This window comes from Ursus arctos, unplaced genomic scaffold (assembly GCF_023065955.2).
Source record: "Ursus arctos isolate Adak ecotype North America unplaced genomic scaffold, UrsArc2.0 scaffold_22, whole genome shotgun sequence".
Lineage (NCBI taxonomy): Eukaryota > Metazoa > Chordata > Mammalia > Carnivora > Ursidae > Ursus > Ursus arctos.
In genome coordinates, this window is record NW_026622897.1 from 59,216,426 (window position 1) to 59,238,977 (window position 22,552).

At 48.8% G+C, this 22,552-nt stretch overlaps 2 protein-coding genes across 9 annotated transcripts in view; one reads left to right on the forward strand and one right to left on the reverse strand.

Annotated features, from left to right (window-relative positions):
• FHIP1B (FHF complex subunit HOOK interacting protein 1B) overlaps positions 1 to 22,552 on the reverse strand; it is a 163,120-nt gene that overhangs the window by 54,569 nt on the left and 85,999 nt on the right. The gene's annotated exons all lie outside the window — the stretch shown is intronic.
• CCKBR (cholecystokinin B receptor) lies at positions 900 to 12,110 on the forward strand. The gene is made up of 5 exons (XM_057316930.1): positions 900 to 1,160; positions 9,555 to 9,806; positions 9,953 to 10,205; positions 10,506 to 10,678; positions 10,860 to 12,110. Exons 1-5 carry the CDS (start codon positions 1,010 to 1,012, stop codon positions 11,396 to 11,398), a joined length of 1,368 nt encoding a protein of 455 aa, XP_057172913.1. The 5' UTR covers positions 900 to 1,009; the 3' UTR covers positions 11,399 to 12,110.

A 22,552-nucleotide genomic window follows, 5' to 3' on the forward strand; every position in this document is an offset into this window, starting at 1 on the left:
ACGAGAGCCAGCCGCCTCCTTCCCTTTTGTGCCAGTGATGGGCCGGGATTGGAACCAAACCCCACCATCAGCCCACCCCTCCCCCATTTATTCTAAGCAGTTCTCTCTGCTACCCAGGCCGCCCTCACACCCAAGTCAGACTCTTCCTCCGCGCAGCCCTTTTGCGCGCCAAGATTCCCGAGGACAAATGCTGCCCGCCGCCGCCACCACCCCCCGCTCGCGGTCCTTGCCTGCTGCGGAGGGTTCCTTGGGAGCTTTGGGTGGAAGCTTAGGTGTTGGGCCCCGAAGTAGGAGGTGGAGGGTGTGGGGGCAGATTCAGGTGCCACTCCAGCCCCTTGGCGAGGAGATGCCGGGAACTATGGTATCGCGGTCACTGGAGCCACTGCGGCATAGTACAGTACCCCGCGCCTGATGCCACTGTGTTAAATGCCACCTCCACGTCCCCTGACCCACCAGGGAAAAATGCTAGATCCCACGGCAGCCGCACCCCACCCAACCCCTCTTACCCGCCTCCCCGCAACCTCCCTACCCGCCACCCCTCCATCCACCCGTAACCCCCACCGCTACCCTCGCCAACACAGGCACACACGCGCGTGCACGCACACACACGCATGCACACACACACGCACACACACACTCCCAAGAATTCCGCCGAACCCGGACGGTGATGAAGGGGAGTGGGCGGGAAGGAAATCTCTAGGAGAAGACCGCAGAGACTAGGGAGGGGGCGAGCCTGAAGGACAGTCCCGGTGGGTGGGGGGAGCGTGGAAGTCCTGAGCGTGGGAGGGGGGCGGAGAGTCACCTGGCGGGACCGAGGCGGACGAGCCTGGGAGAGAGGCGAGCCTAGGCGGGGCGAACGGAGGAGGAGCGGCGGGGCAGGCAGGGGCCAAGGTTGGGGGCGGGAACCAGGCGGGGCGGGAGCCTCCGCCCGAACCGCTGCGGGAGCAGGTGGAGCCGCAGCCTGAGCCCGCCCGGCCGAGCGGAGGGAGGCGGTGGCTGGGCCGGGGCCATGGAGCTGCTAAAGCTGAACCGGAGCGCGCAGGGGTCCGGACCCGGGCCGGGGGCTTCCCTGTGCCGCCCGGGGGGGGCCCTCCTCAACAGCAGCGGTGCGGGCAACCTCAGCTGCGAGCCCCCTCGCATCCGCGGAGCCGGGACACGAGGTGGGTGCCCCCTAAACCTCCTCCACCAGTTCCTTCTCGCTGCACCCCACACTGATAGAGTCCCCCACTGCCTCCTCTAACGCCTACACCATCCCCTCACAGTACTCCTTCTCAGTCCCCAAACAGCTCCCCCCGACACTTCTGCCCCCCCCCCCCCCCCCCGCGGCTCATAAAAACTCCATCACAGCTTCACACCACCTGATCAGAGCCCCTTCACGCCCCGGTCTCCGGGCCGCACCCAGAGCTACTGGTCACCCCGCAAACACAGCCCCCTCCCCAACACAGAGCCCCCTTCTAGACACAGACGGTCAGGAATCAAGGACTCCTCTTGCCTATCCTCCGGGTCTCTCTTCCTTTTAAATCCAGTTCACAGAGCCACAATGGGGAAGGAAAGAAAGAAAAGAAGGCAAGACTGTGAAAAAGAAGAGGGCTGGTTGGGGGAGGGAGCACCATGGAAGGTTTAAACGGGAAGTTAGAGTTATAATCTCCTGTGGCCCCCACCCCAACCCCCAGCCTTCCCAAAAGAGATCCTCAAACCTGAGTTAGGCTGGACATTGGGGGCTGCTTCCTAGAGCTGCCAGTCTCCATTTCACTCCTCCTCAAATCCTCCTGCCTCCCAAGGTAGGAATTCTAATCAAGGCACTGTCCCTTCTCTCTTTCTGTCTCCAAGTCCCTTCCAATCCCCTCTCCAACCTGCCTTTCCTCTTAGAGGAAAGAGGTTTCTTCCTCTTAGAGCCTGGCTTCGCCCTTTGTCTCCTATCCCTTGTGCCACCGTCTCCCCCTACCCCCACTGCTTCCACTTACTCAGTCCCCAAAATGACTTTCACTCCTCCCACGGGCCAACAGCCGCATTTTCTTGATAACCCAGCTCACAATATATGTTTTCCCTTCCTGCACCTTTTCTTTCCTTAAAAGTCTCCTGGACACCTACTGTCGTAGCTGGGCTAAGTGCTGGGGACACAGTAATAAAACAGATCCAGTCTAGACCCTCATCGGTCCATAGTCAAGTGCAAAGGGGAGACAAATCAGTGGGAAAATAACAGTCAGCATGAGAAGTCCCAGGAGAGGGTCTGAACTGTGGGCACCCAAAGGAGATGCAATCCAAGAACTTTCTAGATGAGGGAACCCCGGGAGCTGGGTCTTGAAGTTGGGAGTTCAGTAGGCAGAAAAGGAAGGAGGGGAATTCCAAGAGAGGGAGAGTACTGAGCATAAGGAAATTATTCTACGTTCAAGAAGGGAAAATGGGAATACATTTTAATTTGAGTATTTACTCCACAAAATAATGTATGTTTTCTCAGACCAGCTGTTACACACTCTCACTTAGATTCTTTCACTCAACAAATATTTATTTAACCAGAGGTAGTGCTAGGCACCAAGATGAGTAGGTCCTCTCTCATGGAGCTCACAGTTTAGTGGGAGAGACAGACAAGTAAGCAGGGAATTGCAGCCCAAAGTGGGATTGTGCCTTAGGAAGGCTGTGGGAACACAGACGAGGAGCCCTAGCCTAGCCTGGCCCAGCCTAGCCTTGGGAATCAAAGTTGGCCTCCTAAGGAGTAATTGAATAAAAATTAAAAAGATGAGGGAGAACCAGACACGCGAAGGGGAAGGAATGGCAAAGAGCATTCTAGTAGAGGAACAGTATGATTAAGCACCCAAAGTTTAAATCCGTGATACCTTCCTTCAGTGTGTCAGTGTTTGAGAGCCTGAAACACACACCATAAGAGAGGAATAAGGAACGCTCAGGATAAAGACCAGCCTGGAGGGTTTAAGAAGAGCTTCATAGACCTGGCTGAGGAGTGTGGATTATTTTTTAAGATTTTATTTATTTATTTGACAGAGCAAGCATAAGCTGGGTAGAGGGGCAGAGGGAGGGGGAGAAGAAGACTCCCCACTCTGCAGGGAGCCCAATGACCCAGGGACTCCATCCCAGGACCCTGAAATTATGACCTGAGCCGAAGGCAGATGCTTAAACCACCGAGCCACCCAGGCGCCCCAACAGAGTGGATTTTTATCCCAAGGGCAATGGCAACTACTGAAAGGCTCTGTAGTACAGCCAGGATTAGTTCTATAGTGTAGAGGATGGATTGGAGTACAAGACATGAAAGGTAGGGGGTGGGGGAACACTTTAGAAGACTATTCTATTACTCTGGTGAAAGATGACGTGGGCTTAGACTAAGGTATTTGCAGTGGGGTTGGAGAGAAGTGGGTGGATTTGAGAGGCACTTCTGGAAGTGGAAACAACAGAGCTTGGTGATTCATTAGAAACAGAGAGGGAGGAAGAGGTCAAGGGATGACATCTAGGTCTCTGGCTTGGACAATTGGATGGATGTTGGTGCTGTATCATGGGAAGAACAAAGAAACAGAAACAGGTTTGAAGGAGATTATAAATTCAATTTGGAACCCACTGAGTTTAAAGATACCCAGGTGGGGTTGGCCAGCGAGCTGTCAAATCTGGTGGTCAGAACTTAGGGGAGAGGTACCAGCTGGAAACACAGACCTAAAAGGTCTTTGCCTATAGAAGGTAATGGAAGGAATAGATAAAATCATACAAAGACTGTGTAGGATGTAAAGAAAAGAGGTCCTGGGGCAGGACCCTGAAGAAGACTGATATTTAAAAGCCAGTGAAGGAAGGAGAATCCATGATGAAACCATCAGAGAGACAAGAAGGCAAGAAAAAGATTTTAGCAGTGTGGGATAAGTGATGTCAAACGCTGCTGATGTAAGTTGAATAAGGACAGAACAGCATCCTTCAGATCCAGTAACGAGAAACTCCTAACAAGGAGGAGTTACGGGTGTTAAGGCCTGACTACAGTAGGTTGAAGCTTGGGACAGTCGGGGAGGGGGTTATGAGAAGTGAACCAGGGTGTGTAGACAAAACTTTCCAGAAGTTTGGTAGGGAGAGAGAGGCAAAGAAAAAATAGGACAGTGCTAGAAATAGCATGGGGTTGAGGAATGGTGTGCGGGGTGGGGGAGTTGTCTTTGTGTGTGTGTGTGTGTGTGTGTGTGTGTGTGTGTGCGCGCGCGCGTGCACGCGCACACAGTAGAGGCAAGAATCTTTTTTAAATGTTGTTGCAGAATGGGCCAAGAGGGAGAAAAGTTGAAGATACAGCAGACAGCAGGGATAATCAACAGAGCAGGGGACCCTGAGAAAGCAGAACATGAAGTGATGGAGAGCACAGGTGCAAGAACTGGCCTCGTTCATCTGGATGTTGTTCTCCACACAGAGTTAGCTGCATGTTACCCAGGCAGTCAGAAGTTACCCACAAAGACCATTAGCCACTCACTCGGATATTACTCCCACAGATGCATATTAGCCAGGCTCACTCCAGTGTTACTAGTAGAAACGTGGATTTTACCCACATTAGTCTTTTTTTTTTTTAAGATTTATTTATTTGAGAGAGAGAGAGAGCACATGCACACAGAGGGAGAGGGGGAGAGAGAAGCAAACTCCCCACTGAGCAAGGAGCCTGATGCAGGGGTCATGACCTGAGCCGAAGGCAGATCTTCAATCGACTGAGCCACCCAGGCGCCCCACCCACATTAGTCTTACAAGTTAACCACACAGACCTGAGTGCTAATGTTCACAAGGATGCTACCCACCGAAAAACAGATGTCACCCACACTTACTTTAACATCGTCCAGTTATTTAGGTGCCGCTCATCCACCAAACACACTTGCTTTCATTTGACTATCCGCACACAGATATTGCCCATGGTCACTTATGCAACCTTTTCCAGACACTACTCATAAAATCACGGATGTTACTCTCACACATTCAGATATTATCCACAAAGACTCCAATGCTCCCTGTGTTCACTCAGGCACTCAGTTATTGTACTTGGTCAGATTCGTATCTCACTTAACATCTTACCATGTTAACATCTCACATCCATACCCACTTAAATATTGTCCGCACATTCTTGGATATGACTTCTGTTGCTCAGCTACCACCACCACCAGTCGGATACACCCCCATTCCCATTCCGACCTCTGGATGTAACCCATGTTTCCTGAAGATGTTATCCACAGACATACCTACAGGTATTACTCTTGTTCACTCGAGTGTTACAACTGGTCTTGCTCTGGCCACTTCAGCAGCACTTACACTAAAATTGGAACAAATGTTACAACACTTGCCCAGATATTATCTAAACCTACATGTATCCCACACTCAATCAGGCATTCCCTACAGACTTCTAGCCATTACCCTTCTCAGACCTTGTCCACAAAAATGTGTGACAAAAATTACTCTCACCCAGTCAGATATTATCTCAAAAACTAAAGTGTTGGGGCGCCTGGGTGGCACAGCGGTTACGCGTCGGCCTTCGGCTCAGGGCGTGATCCCAGCGTTATGGGTTCGAGCCCCACATCAGGCTCCTCCGCTATGAGCCTGCTTCTTCCTCTCCCACTCCCCCTGCTTGTGTTCCCTCTCTCGCTAGCTGTCTCTCTCTGTGTCAAATAAATAAGTAAAATCTTAAAAAAAAAAAAAAAACAAAACTAAAGTGTTACCCAATTGTCCCTCTGATATTACCTACACATCCTTCCATATTATTTCCGCTCCCTCGATGCGTACTCATTGACATTCGGATATCCCCATTCGCCCAGCTAGTACCCACAATCAGCTGGATGCTATCCATGCTCACCACAGACACATGAGTATTCCCTTGATGTCTGTGTTCATGGGTGACCAGATCCAACATACCAGTGCGGGATGGCAGGCATCAGCAGCTTCAGTGGTATTTCTTATAAAGCCGTGATTTTTTTTTCATGGCACATTATCTGGATTTTTGTGCTAGTACTTCTCTGCCGGGACAAATGCAGATCCTCGAGACCCCAGAAGCAGAAATGAACTGTCACAGTCTTCTGAGTTCTCTGGCTCAGCAGGAGGATGGCCACAGGTAATCAAGGCACTAGCATCTATAAGGTGCCTCTCCCATTCTTCCACCCCTCCCTTAAGTCCCTAGTGTTGAAGCCACTGTGATGACTCCTATGCCACCACACAAAGGAACAGGGCTGCATACATATAGGCAGAAACACATACACAAGTCTTCATTCCAATCGCTTTTTTGTGACTTTTGAGAAAACTAATAGACTATTATTATTTATTTATTTAAGTAGGTTCCATGCCCAGCATGGAGCCCAACACGGGGCTTGAACTCATGACCCCAAGGGCAAAAGCTGAGCTAAAATCAAGAGTTGGATGCTTAACAGACTGAGCCACCCAGGCACCCTACTAATAGACTATTTTTACAGTAGTTTCAGGTTTACAGAAAAATTGAATGGAAAGCACAAAGAGTTCACACACACACACACACACACACACACACACACACACACAATTTCTCCTACTTTTAATACCTTACATTAATGCAATACATTTGTTACAATTGATAACCCAATATTGATAAATTATTAACTAAATTCCATAGTTTACATTAGGGTTCACTCTCTTTGTTATATATTCTATGGGTTTAAACAAACGTGTAATAACATCTATCCACCACAGTACCATATAGAATAGTTTCACTGCCCTAAAAATCCTGTGCTCTACCTTTCCATCCCTCCCTCTTTCTCCCCAGGCCCCTAGCTCTAAGATTGCTTTTTCACATCTCCTAACTGTTCAACAGCAAAGACTTGGAGAGATAGCAGTGGCTGAAATAAGATAAAAGCTGGGAATGCCCAGCAAAACAGCAAAGTGCTGGGCAATTTTCCTGGGACTGTAGTTTTCTGGAGACCCATGCAAATTGGGAACTTCATAAGAGTGGGCATAGTCTTATCTTTCTGCTCCACCAAGTTCAAGGACACACATGGGACACATCAGTTGGATGAATGAATGAGAAAGGTGCTTTCTATACTTCAGAGCGCCGTGCCAACTTGAGGTGTGGTTATTGATTCAAGAACTAGTTGAAGGGGCACCTGGGTGGCTCATTCATTTAAGTAGCCAGCTCTTGACTTCAGCTCAGATCATGACCTCAGGGTCCTGGGATCCACCCCGGCCTCAGTTTGGGCTTCCTGCCCAGCGAGGAGTCGGTTTAAGGATTCTCTCTCTTCCTCTCCTTCTGCCCCACCCCCATTCTCTCTCTCTCTCTCTCAAATAAATAAATAAATCCTAAAAAAAGAAAAGAAAGAAAGAACTAGTTGAAAAGAGACATCCAGAGGAGGATCTGAGAAAGATGATAGAACTAGAGAGATTAAGGAAAGGGGCGGGGAGGGAGGGGAGAGCAGCGGATTGGGAGGAAACACAAAAAGTACAGGATAGACTACCAGCTCTTTTTCTGGGTCGAAGGACCTCTCTGACAGAGGTCTCCCTCATAAATGTTCTTTATCTACACACACACACACACACACACCCTTCAGATTTGCTACACGTAAGCCTTCCTTGCAGAGAAGGTGACATGTGTCTCCAGAGAAACAGAGGCAGGGAGAAGAGGGCATGCTGGGGCTTTAGCGGCACAGAGGTAAAGCACAAATGGGGAAGGACAAAGCAGGTGCATTTGTGTGGAAAGTGACAGAGATGCATTCAAAATCCATTAGCCAGCATGTGTGAACACCTCCTATGTTCAGGACATTACGCTAAGTGCCAGGGATATGCTGAAGAACAAGATGGGCATTGCCCCCGTCCCTAAGAAGCTCAGAGTCCAGTAGGGGAGATAGACAGTTAAACATAATACAGCGAGCAATGCCACACTGGAGTACACAGAGGCAGCAAGAGGCACTGAGATTGAGATTTGACTGGGAGAAGGAGGCAGCATGATGAATGACAGAGGGGTGAGGAAGTAGTAGGAGGCAAAGCATCTGAGAGATCTGATTCAGCGCCTTACTTAGTTGTGTGATCTGAGCAAGGAATGTCACTGCTGGGTTCTGTTCGGGGATCTCTTGTAAATAGCACCCACTAATGCCTACAACCATTTTTGAATAAGTTGGTTATTGTTATGAAAACAGTTTAATTCAGAACCTAATGCAAGAGTCAACATATGGGGCCACAGAAGGGGACTGCCCCTCTGGGAACCTTCCTTTCCCACAACCTGGAAGACTCTGTCCCTGCCCTCTCTCCCTTCAAGCTCTGCTCTCCCTCATGCTCAGGCCATGGGTTTGAGTGACTGAGTCCAGTTTCATTCAATTCCATTTTGTTTGGGTCTGCTTGGCTGTGATACAGAGGCCCAAAGATGAATCCATCCTCCAATAGACTGACACAAATGAATGGAGTCAGCCCTCTGTCTAGCCCAGCGACACTAGTGTCCCTCCTGTGAGCTCCTTGTATATTCTTCAACTTCACTCCTTATCACACTGTGTGGCAATTATCTGTTTATATATCCAAGTTCCCCTCTAGACTATGGGCTCTCACAGGGAATTTGCCATGTTCATCTCTTTGTCCCCAGCACCTAGCATAAAGGGAGTCCTCTGTAAATGTTTGTTGAGTGAGAATTAATGTTTGGAGACAATTAAAATACAAGGCAGAAAAGAAAAAGTATTCTAATAGATATGTAAGGAACACTCATGGGTCAGAGGAAGGGGAGATTAACTCCAAATGAGGCGTCTAGAAAGGCCTTACAGAAGAGTGGGCAGTTAATCTGACTCTTGAAGGGCAATGGTGAATAGGAATTTACCAGATACAAAAAAACGAGTTTGTGATGGGTGGGGCGTATTAGTGGGGGCTGGTGAAAGAACATTCCAGGCTCAGAAATCAATGTTAGCAAGGGAGGAAGTCATGAGCGTGCATGATGCCTTCAAGAAACTGAGTCATCTAGTGGCTTAAGTGGGTGTTTGCAAGAGGAGGCGAGAGAAGGAAGAGGACAGTTCTCGGAAAATCTGGAAGACATGCCAGAGGGTTGCACACAGTACAGAGCAGGTGAAGGAGTTTGGGGTTTTTTGTTTCATTTTGTTTTTGTTTTAGACAATAAGGACATGACCTGACCTGTGTCTCAAAAGGTAGTGGGTGGTCAACAGTGCCAAATGCTACAGGGAAATCAGTAGAACAGGCTGAGAAGAGATCTTTGGCTTTGGCAGTTAAAGCTTTGTGATCTTGGGAAGAAGTGTCCAAATGGTGATGGAGGAGACAGATGGGGCACTGGACTGTAATGGACTGAGGGGTGAATGCGAAGATGCAAATAATCCTTTCAAGAAGTTTAGCTGTAAAGAGAAGGGGGAATTTGGAGCAAAGCTTGAGAAGAGACAGGCTTTCTCAAGGAGAGGAGGAGTCAAGCCAATTTCACTAAGCCTCGAGGGGCTGGAAGCCCAAAGAATTCAGGCTCACCACCCAGTGCGTGGGAGGAGGTGTTTCTGGGATGCAGAGGGATCTAGCTGGGTAGCAGAGGTGGGGAATAAGTGGGCTTGGAGGGTCTTGTTCAGTGGTAGCCAGGCTCCCTACTACCACCTCTCCCTTTTCCCACCCAGAATTGGAGCTGGCCATTAGGGTCACCCTTTATGCAGTGATCTTTCTGATGAGCGTGGGAGGAAATGTGCTCATCATCGTGGTCCTGGGACTGAGCCGCCGCCTGAGGACTGTCACCAACGCCTTCCTGCTCTCACTGGCAGTCAGCGACCTCCTGCTGGCTGTGGCTTGCATGCCCTTCACCCTCCTGCCCAATCTCATGGGCACGTTCATCTTTGGCACAGTCGTCTGTAAGGCGGTTTCCTATCTCATGGGTAGGTGAGACAACCCCCTGCCCCCCCTCCTTTCCTAAAGTCCTTGCCATGTATAGGGGTCTTTTCCCATGGGGCCTGAGAAAATCACGCCAGTTGAGTGTGTAAGGCAAGTTTCCTAAGTGACCCTTTCCTCCTCCCTTGTTTAGGGGTGTCTGTGAGTGTGTCCACACTAAGCCTCGTGGCCATCGCCCTGGAGCGATACAGTGCCATCTGCCGACCGCTGCAGGCACGCGTGTGGCAGACGCGTTCCCATGCAGCTCGTGTGATCATAGCCACGTGGATGCTCTCTGGACTGCTCATGGTGCCCTACCCAGTGTACACCGCCGTACAGCCAGCAGGAGGGTCCCGTGTGCTGCAGTGCGTGCATCGCTGGCCCAATGCACGTGTCCGCCAGACCTGGTGAGGGTGCCCGTTACCTATTCCTGGGGATTCCCTTCTCCATCTCCATCAGCTGCTTGCTGCCAGTCCCCAGAATCCTCCTCCAGCTGCTCCAATACTCCAGTTCCCTTTCCGTACCCACCACCCTGGGATTCCCATTTGGGGCCGCTCCCCAGTTCTCTAGCTCTTCCCAGCAGCACCCCACATCCTACTTCTACCTCAGGGACCTGGTCACCAGCCCTAGAAACAATCCCTGGCTCTCCCTCCATCTGTGATTATAGGTGGACAGATACCTGTGTGATTGATCTGCTCTGTCTCCAGGTCGGTACTGCTGCTCCTGCTTTTGTTCTTTGTCCCGGGTGTGGTTATGGCTGTGGCCTACGGGCTCATCTCCCGTGAGCTCTACTTAGGGCTCCGCTTTGATGAAGACAGTGACAATGAGAGCCAGACCCGAGTCCGAGGCCAAGGAGGGCTGCGGAGTGGGGCAGGACCAGGTGCGTGAAATCCAGCCTCCACACCCCACCCCCGGCCTTGGGAAGCCACGGGGGCCTAGAGTGGGTGAAGCAGAGAGAAGTGTGAGTGGCAAGGAGGCTGGAAATAGGGGTCTGGTGGGGGTGGGGCTGGCGGTTGAGAGGACTCAGCCCGCCGCTCTGACCACCCACCCTCTGTGTTCAGGTCCTGCCCTCCCCAATGGGCGTTGCCGGCCCGAGAACGGGCTGGCTGGCGAGGATGGTGACGGCTGTTACGTGCAGCTTCCACGCTCGCGACAGACCCTGGAGCTGTCCGCGCTGACCGCGCCCACTCCTGGGCCAGGATGTGGCCCCCGGCCCTACCAGGCCAAGCTGTTGGCTAAGAAGCGCGTGGTGCGGATGTTGCTGGTGATCGTTGTGCTTTTCTTCCTGTGTTGGTTGCCACTGTATAGTGCCAACACGTGGCGCGCCTTCGACAGCTCTGGTGCACACCGCGCACTTTCAGGAGCGCCAATCTCTTTCATCCACTTGCTGAGCTACGCCTCAGCCTGTGTCAACCCCCTGGTCTACTGCTTCATGCACCGTCGCTTTCGCCAGGCCTGCCTTGAGACGTGTGCCCGCTGCTGCCCCAGGCCTCCACGAGCTCGCCCCAGGCCTCTTCCAGATGAGGACCCTCCCACCCCTTCCATTGCTTCACTGTCCAGACTGAGCTACACCACCATCAGCACGCTGGGGCCCGGCTGAGGGGTAGAGGGGGAGTGGAGGCTGAGGCGGGACACACCCATTCCTACAAGCAGGGACCCATCCAGACACACGAGAGACACACAGCCACTGACATAGGAGACTGACGCCCCAAAGCATGGACTGATCCCGATGCGCGCTCACACACACACACAGGTGGCTTACCTGACACAAAAGAAACAAACCAGACTCCCACACAGGAAATTAGGCACACTCTTGACATGGGACTGAGCCTGGCACATCGAAACATGGCACCGACCTTAGACGTAGGCACACACAGCGTCCCTAGCAATGGACTATCCGTACATAGTGGAAACGCAGAGAGGCTGGCCTGCCTCTCATACACACATAGTAATGGCACTGATTCTTTAGGGCTCCGGAACCTGGCACGGTACTGACTCCTGAGATGTTCCAGGCTGCCCCCAGTTTGATCTCACGGTGTCCTTCCCCATTTCAGCACTGAAAATACCAACCAGCCTAATCTCACACCTCCCTGACCAACAGGCTGTTTTGCACTGAAAAGTCTCTTCATTCCTTTCCATTTCAATACTATGGCCCTGTCCCTTATCCCTCACCCAAACTCTTCAAGAAATAAAAATGACGTGGCTTCCTCCTGAACTTCCTTCCTGGACTTTTTCCCGGGGGGCAGGTGAGGGGCACAGGATTTTGTAGAATCCTCCCTGTCAGGTCACTCTTCCTGCTGCTCACTCCTGTGCATGACCCCTGCCAAAAAGCCCATGGTCTGAGGCTCGATGGGGATGTGGGTATTCCGTCTGGGTTGTCATCCTGGACCCACCTAAATGCCAGTGTCATACACAGTAGCTGGGGATGGGGGTGGGGGTGGGAAGTGGGATATCCAAGATACATCACGATTCCTCAGCGTATTCTGCTGAAGCGGTTCCACGGCTAAGGTACTATATTAATAGATACTTACTAAAATTTTATTGAAATAATAAGAGGAAACACTGTATAATAAGACTCAGTTTATTCAATCTGTGTTTGCAACACCAGGGTTCAGGTCATGATAGGTGTACAGAAGGTAAAGAGTGGGACCTTTTCAATGCACTTTTCTCTGGTGTCAGAATCCGGCCAAGCTTCTGCGCGTGGAAACACCTTTACTGGCCAGCAGCAAAGGGGGGAGGCGGATGCTGGATCTGAATAGGAGGAATCCCAGAGCCTGGCCCCCTTTTGATTGTAAGACTGATCCAGCCCCAGAAAGAGGCAGAGACAGCAACATCATCCCTCCACGCACACACAATGACAGGGAAGATCAGATACCCTCACCAAGGAACATGCATGGATAATCAGAAGTATGATAGTTGGGAGACTTTCTTGACATTTCGTCTTGTAACAGATGGGAAAACTGAGACTCAGAGCAGGAAAGAAAGCTGTTCAAGGTCATACAATAAATTAGAACAAGACAGAAAAAATCCTATTGAAGTAGACACTGAGCTGGAGATGGGAAAGAAGCCATCAGGGGGCAGACCCAAGTTTTGTGAGGCCTGGAGCTTATAAAACTGGATGCCCTTTTTTTATGAAAAAGAAAGAAAGAAAGAAAGAAAGAAAGAAAGAAAGAAAGAGAGAGAGAGAGAGAGAGAGAGAAAGAAAGAAAGAAAGAAAGAAAGAAAGAAAGGGAGAAAGAAAGATTGCCAGGACACTGACCAGGGCCTTGGAAGGTGCCTGTGCAGTGAGGAGCCCTGAGATTTAAGCCGCATTGACCTCACAGACAGTACCACCTCAACTCTGCCCACTAAGTAGGCTGGACAAAGGCCGGGTGGAGTGCAGGACAGTGAGAACGGAGAGTGGTCTTCTGTGTACCAGTGCTGAGGCTGCTCCCATCCATCCTTTCTACAGGGCCCTGGGCTGCAAGAGGCAGGACGCAGGAAGAAAAGGAGGGAGAAGGCGTTCCAAGCTGTCAACGACAACAGTGCTGGTTAAAAATAGAATCCCAGCTGGTCTGACTTGCTGAAGGCAAGATATTGGGCCTTTCTCTCTCATGCCAACTTTTCCAGGGGGTGGAAGTAGGGTTGCTCACAGGCTTTGCAGCACTCTGAAGGAGATTGCCTTGATGACACTGCTCTACCATCAGCCCCTCCAGCTGGGGCCTGGGCTCCTGATGACCACCAGATGGCAGTGGGAAGCTCCGTGGGATAGCGCTCCAAGTCCAGCCTTAGCCTGGAGTGTGAGCCAAAGTCCTGTGGCCTGGGGCTAGCCTAGAACCTAGCACAAAAGCATGGCCTGACTAACATTATTTCACACACAGAGTGGCCCTTCGGTCTCCAGAATACTTACACAACCATCACCTTTCCCCCCAGGCCCTGTCTAGTTACCTGATGTGGAATCTCAGGGACTTCCCATCCATTTTCTATCTCTTGAAATCTGTTGAACATTTCAGGTCGATTTAATATCTCTGTCTCTACAAAGTCCTTCCTGGTCATCCTCACAAAGCTTATCTGCTGCTATGGTACTTACTGCTTCCTCTCTTCTATCATTTATTCGTGTGCCTGCCTGATTTCCAATACTGGGCTGGGAACAGCATGATGTGGTGGGAACATAACAGAGCCTGGGCTGGAAGGCAGGGTGACAGAGGGGAGGGTGGGAAATCTAGCGCTTCTCAGGGGCCATGTGACAGACGTCTCACATATACCAGTTCACTTCATTCTCAGAGCTCTCTTACAGAATATTTCTCTTCGACAGAAGAGGAGGGTGAAACCGAGAAAGCTTAGTGGAGTTACATGAGGTCCTGCGGTTGGAATGCAGGCAACACTGAGCTCGGGTGTCCGCCTCCAAAACCTTTGCTCTTTCCAGACATGCTGCGTTGTCTTTGAAGCCTTAAAGACCTGCGTTCCAATGGGTCTGACTTGCCTTTTAAAAGTCGTGTGATTTTGTACAAGTTATCTCAGTGACTCAGTCTCAGCTATAAACCAGGAATGATTACATTAACTTCTGTGATACGTGATTTATAGTAAGAAGTATACATTCAGTCTTCATCCCCTTTCCTGGCACAGAGCTCCTAAAACCGATGGAATTTCCTAAGTGATGAGGACCGAAAAGTACCTTTTGACATGCTAATGAGCTGACTACCCCAAGGCCCCTAGGTCACTTTAAGAATGGGCTGGCTGCAATGACACGTCTGATAAAGGGTTAGTATCCAAAATCTGTAAAGAACTTATTAAACTCAACACCCCAAAACTAAATAATCCAGTTAAGAAATGGGCAGAACACATGAAGACATTTTTCCAAAGAAGACATATGGATGACTAACAGCACTCATCATCAGGGAAATACAAATCAAAACCACAATGAGATGCCACCTCACAGCTGTCAGAACGGGTAAAATTAACAACACAAGAAACAACAGATGTTGGTGAGGATGTGGAGAAAGGGGAACCCTCTTACACTGTTGGTGGGAATGCAAACTGGTGCAGCCACTCTGGAAAACAGTGTGGAGGTTCCTCAAAAAGTTAAAAATAGACCTACCCTATGACCCAGCAATTGCACTACCAAATATTTATCCAAAAGATACAAAACTACTGATTTGAAGGGGCACACACACCCTGATGTTTATAGCAGCATTATCAACGATAGCTAAATTATGGAAAGAGCCCAAATGTCCATCGACTGATGAATGGATAAAGAAGAAGTGGTATACATATATGTAACAGAATATTACTCAGCCATCAAAAAGAATAAAATCTTGCCATCTGCAATGATGTGAATGGAACTAGAGGGTATTATGCTAAGTGAAATAAGTCAGTCAGATAAAGACAAATACCATATGATTTCACTCATGTGGAATTTAAGAAACAAAATAGATGAACATAGGGGAAGGGGAAAAAAAGACAGAGAGGGAAACAAACCAAAAGACACTCCTAACTAGAGAACAAACAGGATTGATGGAGGGAGGTGGGTGGGGGATGGACTACATGGGTGACGGGTATTATGGAGGGCACTTGTGATGAATATGTAAGTGATGAATCACTAAATTCTACACCCAAAACCAATTTTACCATGTATGTTAACTAACTAGAATTTAAATAAAACCATGGGAAAAGAAAGAAAGAGAGAAAGAAAGGAAGGAAGGAAGGGAGAAAGGCTGGTTGCTGAAAGAACCGATGAGGTGATTGCGGGTTAGGACTTTCAGCCCTACTCTCTGACCTTCAAGGAGGGGAGGGGGGCTGCGAATTCAGTTCCAGCACCAATGGTCAATGATTTAATCAATTATGCCTATATAACGAGGCCACCATAAAAACCAAAAGGATAAGCTTCGGAGGGCTTCCAGGTTGGTGAACACGTGGAGATTGAGGAGCATGGCATGGAAGACTGGAGGACATGGAAGCTCTGTGCCCTTTGCCCAGACCTTGCTCTATGCATCTCTTCCATCTGCCTGTTCCTGACTTATATTCTTTTATAATAAACTGGTGATCTAGTAAGTAAAATGCCTCTCTTGAGTTCTGTGAATGCTCTAGCAATTAATTGTACCCAAGGAAGGGATTTTGGAACCTCCAATCTATAGCCAGTTAGTCAGAAGCACAGGTGACAACTTGGACTTGCAATTGGCATCTGAAGTAGGGGGGCCATTGTACAACTGAGCCCTTAATCTGTTGGATCTGACACTATCTCTAGGTAGATAATGTCAGGATTGAGTTAAGTTGTAGGACATCCAGCTGGTATCAGAGCATTGCTTGGTGGTGTGGGGAAAAAATACATGGTAATTTGTGTCAGAATTGTAATTCACACTGCCATTTTGAGAATTACATAAAACAATGCTCAAAGTACTTATCACTGTACCAGGCATATAGCATAAGAAGGGTTAGACTTGAGATTGCTTTAAGACCAACATGCAGCAAAAGCACCAGGAAATAAGGTCCTTGGCAGAGCCCACCCCTAACTCAGGGGAGCAGAATGCTAGGTCCAATAGGAGGCTTGGGGCCTGCTAAGAGATGGTATTAGAATGTGGTGGAGGGGTGCCTGGGTGGCTCAGTCAGTGGGCGTCTGCCTTCAGCTCGGGTCATGATCCCGGGGTCCTGGGATTGGCCCTGCGTCAGGCTCCCCGCTCAGTGGGAAGCCTGCTTCTCCCTCTCCCACTCCCCCTGCTTGTGTTCCCTCTCTTGCTGTGTCTCTGTCAAACAAATAAACAAAATATTAAAAAAAAAAAAAAAAGAATATGGTGGAGTGAGAATTTGAATCCTGATCTGCCTGACCCTAAAGCCCATGCTCTTATCGCTACATATCCTGACATCCTGACTCTGATCTCTCGGAGGTGTCATTCAGGGCTGGGGATTTGGGAGCAACTGGGAACCACTCAGGACTCTTCTCAGGCCTCAAAGTAGAAAAACAGGTAAGTCTATAACTCTGCAGATGTGGATCCTTCAGCAAGCCCCACTTCTAGAATCACCATCCCTGGAAGAAAGACCCTGAAGATGCACTTCCCCAAAACTCTTAAGAGAAGGGCAACTGTCCTGAAAATCTTACCCCCTCAAACCTTCCCAGAAAGTAGGATTCCTGGCTAAGTCTCAGATATGGGGTCAAACCAGAGAAGAGGAAGCATCACAGTGAACATAAACAAAGGAGGACCTTAGGTCAAAAGCTGGCCCCTTTCATAGACAACTCAAGCCACAGTCTTGGTTAGTCAGGTCTGGTTAGTTAGGTCTGACTAGTGAGAAGCGAGGGATGTTTTATGTAAAGACTTTGTTCCTTTAAGTTATTTCTGGGAGAGGACAAGTGAGAGGGGAGGAAAGTATAAAGGTTGAGGAAGAAAGCAGGCCCCAGCAGAAGTCAAAGCTTTGTTGCTAAGATATAATACTTAGAGGAGGGACCTCCCGGAAATGGTAGCCTTTATTGTAGATTCTAGCAACGTTCCTTTAGCTGTTTCCTGTTCTCTGAGGCTTATTCACTATCCCCGAACCTAAGGATGCCCTTGGTCAGCCAGATTCTTGGTCCATTGCTAGCACCATGCACAAAGATCAGCACCTTCCCCCTGGTAGGGCCCAGTCTTCTGGAAACAGAATCTAGCCCAGCCATGTAGCCACATTTTCAGGGAAGGACATAGTTTACCCATTAGGCCCATTGAAGGAGTACTTTGTCTTAACCAAACAGTTTTGAACCCTAGAACCCACCTAGGCACATAAGTAATAAGAGATAAGACATGGAAGGGCTCTTGAGAAATATACACTTGAACGATAAGGCTGGCTTGAGTGATAAAGCTGTCCAATTTCCCAACATGAAACAAGTAAGCTTTGAGCAACATAGGAAAGGCAGAAACACAAGGCATTCCCATCAGATACACGATCCCATCTATGTTTCAAGAAGAAGGGCCACAACATTGTGTATGGGCAGGGAGAGGCAGATGCAAAGGCCCCCCTGGACAGAGGCAGAGCCTTCAAGGTGGGACTCAGTTTGTGGGCAGGGGGAAAATCCCTTTTCTCAAACCAGCAGTAACTCCCTAGTCCCTCCAAATTTAGCAGTATTGGTCATCCCTGAAGTAAGGAGCAGCACTTAAGGGCATTTGAAGGCCACAGACGAGGCTGCCTAGATGTGTGGACCTGTAGCTCAGCCCAGAAAAGGCAAGAGCAAGAGCAATGTGGTGGTTGAGGCAGAAAAGTCTGGCTTTAAGCATGGAATGTTTAGTTATGGCAGCTGGAGAGATGGAGGGCCCTCTACACATGTCAGGGCAGAGCTATACCCACCACCTTTGAATGGTGATGTAGGTCCAACCAGAACAAGACGGCAAAAGTGGGGATCTGGCCAAGGGAGACCAAAAAGCAGCTACAGTGTAGAGAGCTAATGCCAGTTTCCTGGTGTGAAAACTGGTCTCCCTGGAAGGATCCGGTACCCAGTCTACTTCAATGCCACTTACTAACTACAGAATGATTCGTCCTGACTGGTTACTTCCCCTTCTGAGCCTCATCTGCTAGTATCCTTGACCTGGGGCTATTCCCTGCCTTGCTATGTAGTTGTGAGGGTGACATGAGATGGAGCAGCTGTCTCCCCTGGAAAATGCACATGCCCAGGAAGCGTGTTAGAGGCCCTAACACTGAGACAATTCTACACCCACCTCCATATGTAACCCAAAGTAAAAATAATACTGAATCATAACGTCATGTGATGAAGTCCAATAAACCTCTGCCTTCCCCATGATGAGTATTTCAGAGACTTTTATTGGAAATGTCAAACACTGATTTACTTATATTCTATTAGTCATATATGTACATAAAGAGTCCACTAAATCTACAACATTAAGACAAACAGCAGTCCCCAGCCCCCTGCCCGTGCCCCTCTCCATTACTCCTTCCCCAGAAGGAATCACTCTCAAATCTTTCAGCTATTTTGTTTTTAGTATTTAATCCCATATCTTTCAATAAAATGCTAACCTTACTTCTTGGTTCTCCTGTTTGTCAGTATTATCTACAGACTGTCCACCACGGAAGATAAGGGTTTAATTCCCATTTCTACTACCAGCCCACCCGAAATACACACTCCTATACCCCCCTTTTCACCCAATAAAATCATAACATATCTTTTGTTATCGTGATAATTAGCCTCCAAAGTGATCTCCAATGATGCTCACCTCCTTATGTTCATGTCCCTACGTAGTCCTGGCCCATGTGAAGTAGGGTTGACTTGTATAACCAACAAAATATCAAAACGTTTAATAAAGATGGGACCCCTATCTGCACTTGTGTGACTTGGCCTCACTCTCCTCACCATAATCTCAGCCCTGCTGGGGCCTATCTTTATTTTACATTCTTGATGTTTCATTCATCATGGATTTTTTTTGCATTCATTTTTATTTTTCTTAATATTGCATTAAAATATTCCTTATCCTAATCACTAAATTTTCTTGTGCCTCTTTAAATTTTGCACCCAAGGCAAAAAAGTACCTCACTCACTTTACCTTAGTCCCAGCCATAACATATTGTAATAGCTTCTAAAGAAAGGATGCATGGAAGGTAAATTTTTGAAAACTTGTCTAAATATGCCTAATTCAACTTCACACTGGATTCATAGTTTGGCCAGGTATATAATTATAGAAGAGAATTTTTTTTTACCAGTATTTTGAAGATGGTATTATGAAACTCAAAGTCATTTGGCTTCTGATCTTTTGCTTTATAGTGGCTGTCAGTGTTGGAATTTTGTTAGCTATACATGTCCGTCCTATTCACCGCAAGACAAGATTTAATTTAATGGTGGAGGACTAATAGCCAATGGGAAGTGCTAAGCAGTGGATGGAGTTTGTCAAGTTGGAGCTTCATTGTGGGGTGATCTGGTTGGGCTGTTGGAGAGCTCCAGATGCTGGGATATTTAAGTCTTTCCTCTTGGACTGATCTCCTAGAGAAAATTCTATTTCCTGGATAGAGATTAAAGGCGTGGGTCCCAACATCTGGGGAGCCAGTGGGAGAAGACCGCAGGGTGGAGCGGGGTGGGCTACAGGCCTTTACTGTGCTCATGGGCACTTAAGCGTCCAGGTGTTTTGTGGTATCCCTGGCCTTCAGCTGTGCCTGAAGGACCTTCAGTTTTATCTTCCCCAGACAGATCTCCTGCTTCTGCCTGGTAAAAAGAGCAGTACCCTCTTCTCAATAGCTTTCAACCAATCTTCTTTTATATTCCCTCTGTTCCATTTCCAGAGATAACTGAACTCAATTCCTAGGCCTGAGGGTTCTATCATTAAGTCGTGGCAGTTCTTTGCTTACCCTGTACTGTTAGAGGTTCTATTAAGTCATTAGACACCTGTCCATCTATTTCTCAGGTTCCAAAATGTTATCTCTTTTTCTTACCATCTCTGAGGATTTATGCCTTTAAAAGTCCTTTTAAAGTCAGTTAAGGGATCAGGACAATGCTCAGCATGGTGCCGGAGGGTAACAGAGCATAGGAGATGGGGATGTGTTCTACCTCTTGGCCTATGTCCAAGCTTCCTCTCAGTTTCATTCCTATTGCAAATAATGCATTAGGAGGGGGGAAATCCCTTTACGGTAGTTTTAGTGGGATTTAAAAGGAAAGCAAAATTGTATGCCTGTGTTCAAAGTGTAATCTTCCCCGGGAGGTACCCTAGGCCTCTGCTTAGTTTTTCTATGGAATTATCCAGCTTGGATGGGCTGCTTCTGGAGGTGAATTTTGGCCTTGAAACGAACAATACTGCTGGTGTTTAGGACGTACAATTTCATTATCAGCATTAGTGTGTTCTCAAGTAATCACTTTAATTTTAACGGTTATGATTTAACAGGAAAACAATGACGAAATCCGTTATTTTATCCGGACGGCCCCCACGGATGGGTCCTGGGTCGCGCTTCTCTGGTCTTTGCCTCCCAGTGAGCCGTCTCAAGGGCAAGGCCTGAAGGACAGATCGAGCCAAGCCAGTCTGGCAGGAGCCGCAGAGATTCGAGGTGTGCTCATGGGAACTGATTCGAAGCCAGGCCCGGCCACACACCTTCGGGTTCCCGTTGGTACTACCTGTCCTCGGCCAGCCCCAGGGATAAAGGCTCATTTCCCGGCCGCGGCCGCCCCGCCCCTGAGCCCCCACCCACCTGCGGGCGCCTGAAAGCGTTGAACTTCTAACGTCTGGTGGTGAGAACCGGAACCGCGCGCGGGAAACGGCTGAGGACGGGACGGTTGAAACGAGAGGGAGAGAGGCCGATGCACAGAAGGGTCGCCGGCTGAAATACGCTTTCGGGACAGGGAAGCGGCAGAGAGGGGAGGAGAGTGAACGCCGGGGAGGCAAGGAAGGACTGGGACCCCAGGGAGGGAAGGGAGAGGAAGGGAGAGGAAGGGAGAAGGCGGTTTGAGTAAGTGATCCATAGGGAAGGGGCACAGATGGGCAAGCTCCAGAGGAAAGCCAGTGAATGGAAACTTCTCCTGGAGGGATTTAGGAGGAGAGCCAGTGTGCTCAGTCCAGCAGGGAGGGGCCCTCACCAGGGACAGGAAAAACACGTGTTGCTGTGGAATCCAGAAGTAGCTGCCTGGGGTAAGCCCTGATTCTAATATGTTTTGATGACTGGCAGGCCTCTCACTCAGCAGGACTTGGAAGACACTGCTGTCAAGATTGGGTTAGGTTTTAATTGCTGTGAGCTGACAAAATGCAGACAGCTGTGATCATAATCCTACCTCCTAATTACATTATGTCTCATTAACCCTTTCAAAGTGATTTCCCCTATTCTAATCCCCTCCCTGCAACGACCCTGGTCATGTCAGGAGATGGTTTTGGCATATCCCCTCTTTTACAGGCAAGGAAGTTCAAAGTTAGGTGAAATCATTTGCCCAGAGTCATAGATCAAGTAAATGATGAGTTAGAAACAACAGATTGGTTGAGATTTTAGTGAAGCCAGAATTGGCCAGTCTGGAATAAAGATAATTACGGCAGGATGTGATTCCATGACAAAAGGTACCAGAGGTGATGGCTTGATGAGCCCACAAAATAAAGTCCCCGGACTCAAAAATCATTCCCTCCTCATTGGTAAAGTCCAGGAAGCAGATGCTCTTCACCCTGGGCCTGAAGTCTCCAGGTACCTCTATGGCATCCCTGAGACCCCTCTACTGGGCCTGCCTTGACTCAGACTAATAGTTTAGAAATTGGAAGCCTCACTCCTTTCGGGCTGCTATGCAAGAATATGGTAGACTGGGTGGCTTATAAACAACAGAAATTTATTTCTTACAGTTCTGGAGGCTGGGAAGTCCCAGACCAAGGTGCTAGCAGGTTTGGTATCTGGTGAGAGCCTGCTTCCTCGATGGCCATCTTTTTCTGTAACGTCTGTCACATGGTGGAAGGAGTAAGGGAGCTTCCTCAGGCTTCTTTTATAAGGGCACTATATTCATGAGGGCTCTGCCCAAATTATCTAATCACCCCCAAAGACCCCCATCTCCTAATACCATCACCCCATATGAATTTTGGGGGCACACAAACATTCAGATCACAGCAGAGTTAGAAAGGACTCGCTTTGCTTAGTGGTATCAAATATGCACAGGCGAAATGGTCACTCCTTTGTTTTCCGGAGTGAGGCAGTGCCTTCTATCTTGTGTCTTAGACCAGCTGGCCTGCCCTCCCTATTGTTTCATGACGTGCTTAACCTTTCCTCTGACGGGTGTGCAGGATCTATACAACTTAGGTGTTCATTTAATCTATTGATCCTGAACCCAAGAGAGGATTCAGGGACTTTGGGATGG

What these genes read in the sequence shown, in the direction of transcription:
- CCKBR (XM_057316930.1), top strand. Translation starts at nt 1,010, where the DNA reads ATGGAGCTGCTAAAGCTGAACCGGAGCGCGCAGGGGTCCGGACCCGGG. An exon ending in CCGCGGAGCCGGGACACGAG is followed by an intron (nt 1,161 to 9,554) that starts GTGGGTGCCCCC and finishes TTTCCCACCCAG; the next exon opens with AATTGGAGCTGGCCATTAGG. An exon ending in GGCGGTTTCCTATCTCATGG is followed by an intron (nt 9,807 to 9,952) that starts GTAGGTGAGACA and finishes TCCCTTGTTTAG; the next exon opens with GGGTGTCTGTGAGTGTGTCC.